General features: G+C 36.9%; 1 protein-coding gene across 4 annotated transcripts; it reads right to left on the reverse strand.

Moving 5' to 3' along the window:
- Positions 1–270: 270 nt before the first annotated feature.
- LOC106344161 (cingulin) lies at positions 271–4,404 on the reverse strand. Of its 4 annotated transcripts, none has more exons than XR_001270157.1 (14): positions 4,263–4,404; positions 4,125–4,169; positions 3,952–4,050; positions 3,754–3,864; positions 3,488–3,662; positions 3,341–3,397; positions 2,953–3,089; positions 2,792–2,851; positions 2,627–2,704; positions 2,436–2,503; positions 2,157–2,230; positions 1,781–1,944; positions 1,284–1,490; positions 271–286 (listed from the first exon to the last, which is right to left on the reverse strand). XR_001270157.1 is itself a non-coding variant. In XM_013783564.1 (13 exons), exons 1-13 carry the CDS (start codon positions 4,332–4,334, stop codon positions 1,431–1,433), a joined length of 1,200 nt encoding a protein of 399 aa, XP_013639018.1. In that variant the 5' UTR covers positions 4,335–4,404; the 3' UTR covers positions 1,198–1,430. The 4 variants fall into 4 exon arrangements, 1 of the variants encoding a protein (XP_013639018.1); XR_001270156.1 differs by lacking the exon at positions 271–286 and adding an exon at positions 616–881; XR_001270155.1 differs by lacking the exon at positions 271–286 and adding an exon at positions 616–1,179.
- Between the last annotated feature and the right edge of the window lie 190 nt (positions 4,405–4,594).

The following is a 4,594-nucleotide window of genomic DNA, read 5'->3' on the forward strand; positions in this document are numbered from 1 at the left end:
TGCAGATCTCCTGCTTTTTCTCACAAAAAGATAAAAAATATTGATCTGCATGCAGATCTCCTGCTATGTATTTTATAAAAAAAAAAAAAACGCGAATGGTAACTTTAAAACTGGATAACTGCACTTACGACACTACACCATTCAAGCACTTAGTAGTATAAGAAAAGGCGTGGAGCATTAAATGAAACGAGTGGAAACTTGACAACTTTCCCAACAAGAGCCATCAATTTCACCAACTTCACTCTCTTTGGCGTCTTTAAATCCCTGTAGGCTTTATAACTTCCATCTGAAAGTCGAATGTGTTATAATTGATGTAGAAGTACCACATAATAGAGTTTTTTTTTGGTAATCCACAATGGAGTTTTAAAGACCTTGGAGCATTATTATCCACAGTTTCCTAGGACGGATAGTGTTTAAGGAACGCTATATTAATGCTCTAAGGTCTTAAAACTCTTATTTAAAAACCGGCTCTTAACTTTTTTAGTTAAAAATTAAGAGACGGGTTCTTATATTCCGCTAAAAATTTCACTCTAACAACCCCCAATAATCATGCTCTTAGTCTCATTTTTTTTATCTACTAAACATAGAAAGTTTCCATCAAAGATCTTAAAATCTAGTGGTATCAGGCCTGTTTCGTTAGTTAACTTACATTTACAAAAAGGTACAAATAAAGTTAACACAAACATGGAAAGTGACGTTTCCTTTAAAATTATTCATTGATGCGCCCTATTCGAGCAATCCCGCAGATGTGCATAACATTTTTTTTTCTTACTTTTTCCTGTCAGCTTTTAATTTATTTACACAAAACTGATAAGTGTGTGGATAGTTGGATCCAGCGATGAAATCGAATGGTGGACCATGTGTGTCATCTTTGATGTTCCCTATAATCTTAAATACACCGCTTTAATGGAAACGTTTAACAAAATGACATGTAGTAATTTTCGAATGGCATCTAACAAATTAGCATTAGACTACTAAACCTATGTCACTAACAGCCAAGTGCTGCTCATTTATTAGAATCGTCACAAAATATCTCTCTTTATTTCATAAGGGCATCTTCATCCTTATGGATGGAGATGCTCTAACACATAAGGTTTATTCAAATAATGGCGCATGGGGACAATGCTGGTTCAAACCATTAGATTACAATCTCCGGTTAGTTAAATTTAGATATCTCATCTACAAAAAAAATGGATCTTATGGAAAAGGAAGAGTTTATTTAAAAAGAAAATGAAAGACCTATATTTAGTTTCCAATCTTTATGAAAATGTAAAGAAAAATACCTTTTCTCTACGTCTAGTTCATTGCGTGTGAGAGTAGAAAACCCATGTTCTTGTCGTTTACATGAACCAAGTCCTAACTAATCGTGTACAAGAGCATAACTTTAATAAGTGATAACGATCATAAATCGTGATTAGACACTTCCCTTTTTATACACGATTAGTTGAGCACTCTGAATCAGGCTGGTTCGTTAACTCTTTGCACTTGTCCTGCAAAACATTGACGACTATGATATTACTCTCTAAAAAATGAATAAGCTTATATGATATTATTAGGATGTTCATAAGAATCTGAGTGCAATAGGTACTTAAAAAATCTAAGATTGATCGAGGAAAACGCATTCTAAAACTAGCTGATGACTTATATTGTGAGGAAGTTGACTCTACACAATGTCACAAAACCTGGTCATATTACCATTATGTTTGTGCGTTAACTCCTAAGTTCTAACAGTGACCGTAAGTAAGAAACAAAGAGAAAAGCGTTTTTTTTTTTTGTTTGCCTTGGGGTCAAAGTGGTCATTGTTATTAGTACTCTGCCCATGGCCACTGACGGTGTTATGCTGCAGAGACTGCGCCGAGTCCAGTCTATGATCAGCGTCCTGTACCAAACTGCAGCCTGTGTTTTGGTGAGGACACCGAGGAGACGCTGATGAAATAACGTTTGCTGCAAAAGGAAGTTGGAAATTTGGTTAGTGCAAAAAATTCTAAATTGATCAAGGTAATTCTCTTCTGCCTATGCAGCAAGTCAGCTAGATAACATTCTCTTAGCATTCTATTACAAGTGAATTCTTATTTAACAGTGACGAACACTGAAATTTCGTAGACGAAGTTATGGCTTTGTTTCTGGATTGTCGTACAGCTTGCAAGTGACCGTACCTGAATTTTCTTGGGAACCCAGAATAGGAGCTTCACATGCAAGTTCCTCCGTTTTGTCAACTGTGTAATTGTACCTAGTTAGCCAGTAAAAAGAAATAAGAGTTGATGTGGGACTATTCTTTATTCAGACTGAGATGGAAAGGCCTCTGAACTCATCCCAAAGTCGAACCACAAAAGAGTAAAGATTCACTATATCATGTCATGTTTGTTAAGAAAACTGCTGATGCAAACTATCCGTCCATGGACCACTAGGAAATATGGTCAAGCGATTTAACAGACCTCGAATGGTTGTTTCTTTCATCGGCACCTTGTTCGTATGTCAGTATTGATGTGAACACCCTTCTGTCCTGTCACATATCAAGAGAGTGGAAGACTCGAAGTTTCAATTTATTCATTTGAATTTGAAACTTCACTAAATTATTATGGAAGGTTGAAATGTTAGAAAGGGTAAATTTGAATTAATCTCTCACCTCTTCGGTCATGAGGGTGACAGATTCTTGAATCCGCAGTAAGATCATCTCTAAACTCCTCACTTCAGAATGCAATGCCTAAACATTGGAAACACTATTTAGAGACTGTTTGAGGATGTAAAAAGAATCAAACTCGTTAAATAACTAATCAATCTCCTTTCCTACCTCCTTCTCAGAAATCAAGTTCTCCACAACTAAATCTTTGACCTTCAAAGTTTTCTGAAAGTAAGGCTGGTCAAGCAAACAAAAACATGGCAAGTACTTCAAGAGGAAAGATCTTGCACTAGTTCCCGTGCAGTAAAAAATTTAAACTCTATCATGGATATCTCTTCAATTTGAAGTTGATATTCGTTTTTCATCTTCGCTTCTTCCAGCTGAGCGCAAAGCTCTGATATTCTATTATCCTTGCTCTGCAATTCTGCTTCAAGATATTCAATTTTCTCTTCTAAAGTTCTGATTTTCTCTGCATAAATAAAGAAAATCACTGTCTCCATAAGGGTAAACATGCATAATTTGAGTCACTTTCCAAGTAAATGAAGACGGCATGCGTTACATTCATTCTTTATGGAGAAAAGAAAGCCAGAGAAACTAACACTGACCATACACACTTCTACAGATCCATCAGTAACAATGTAATGGAACATTTTTCAAGACTTGCATACATTCATAAACAATTAAGTAACCTCTCAAGAATCAATATGCTGAGAAACTCACCAATGAATACTTTCTCATACGTAGAGACATGGTCCATTTTTCCTTTCAAGCCAGCCACTGGAGACAAGAAACCGTTAGAACGCATTAGTATTCTGGAATCATATCCTTTCAACAAAAAAAACAGCAAGAGACGAGGGATCTACATGCCTACATCTTCCTTTTGATCCACAAGGCCCTGAACTTCCTGAATAACGTTCTTGATTGCAGACGCCTCCTTCTCAATTGAATCGAACAATGCCAAGTGAGATGTTATCTTCTGGTGAAGGATGGCAATCTTCCTATCCCTGGCCTCAACTGAACATCTCATTTCACTAAACGACTCCTGCAAACACTCCACCGCTTAAGTAACCGAAGCTACACGATTCCTAGATCCAGAATGTATTCATAATCTCAAATTTCAACAAAGCAAGCACCTGGTAAGCATTTAAGAAACTTTCTCGCGATTGAAGCAGGTTTTGGATAGTATTCTTCAATTCGTTCTGCTTGTTTTCCAGCAAACTATAGTCGTTCTGGAGATAACTCACCTGCAAAATCAATTCACTGATTCATCCACATATCTTGAAAACTGAAACAAATTCGCCGAAAACAAAAAAAAAAATAATCTCACGAACCTTCCTCTCGAGCGCCTCTTGTGATTCTCTAGAAGAAGCTATCTCGGATTCTAGCTCGTGCACTTTCCTGCTGGATTCCTCCTCCGTGTGCTTCTGTTTCTGCACCGCCGTGATCACGATTCACGACTCAGAAACGCGATACAAACAAGAGGTTATAACATTGATTCGGTAACCTGATTGATGAGATTCAAGTGATCTGTGACTGATCGCTCCCTTTCCTGCAAAATCGCCGGTAGTAAAGTGAAAGAAGAAGAAAAGAGAGAGCGGAAAAATATACAATCAATAGATAATGTAAACCTCTGTCGTCTTACACGCAGATCTCTCACTTCTCCGATCATCGATTGAAGCTGCAATTTGAATTTTGACAGCTTGAGCAGCTCCATTTTTTCCGATTTTTTGAATTTTTCGACCGCTATTTTCTCGAGAAAATGCCACTTAGGTCGTCGGGATTCTAAAACCAATTATAGTACGTGCAGTTGTCAGAGAAGTTACTCTGTTCTATATGGGCCTGATCCATAATGGGCCTTAGGATTTTTGAGATTGGTTTCTTGTTATCCAATATGTTTGTAAAGTTGTGATTAATTGAGCAATTATATTCTCTGATGATTAATCTATTTATATTACCCATTCTAAGCATTTGAAA

This window comes from Brassica oleracea, chromosome C5, assembly GCF_000695525.1.
Source record: "Brassica oleracea var. oleracea cultivar TO1000 chromosome C5, BOL, whole genome shotgun sequence".
Lineage (NCBI taxonomy): Eukaryota > Viridiplantae > Streptophyta > Magnoliopsida > Brassicales > Brassicaceae > Brassica > Brassica oleracea.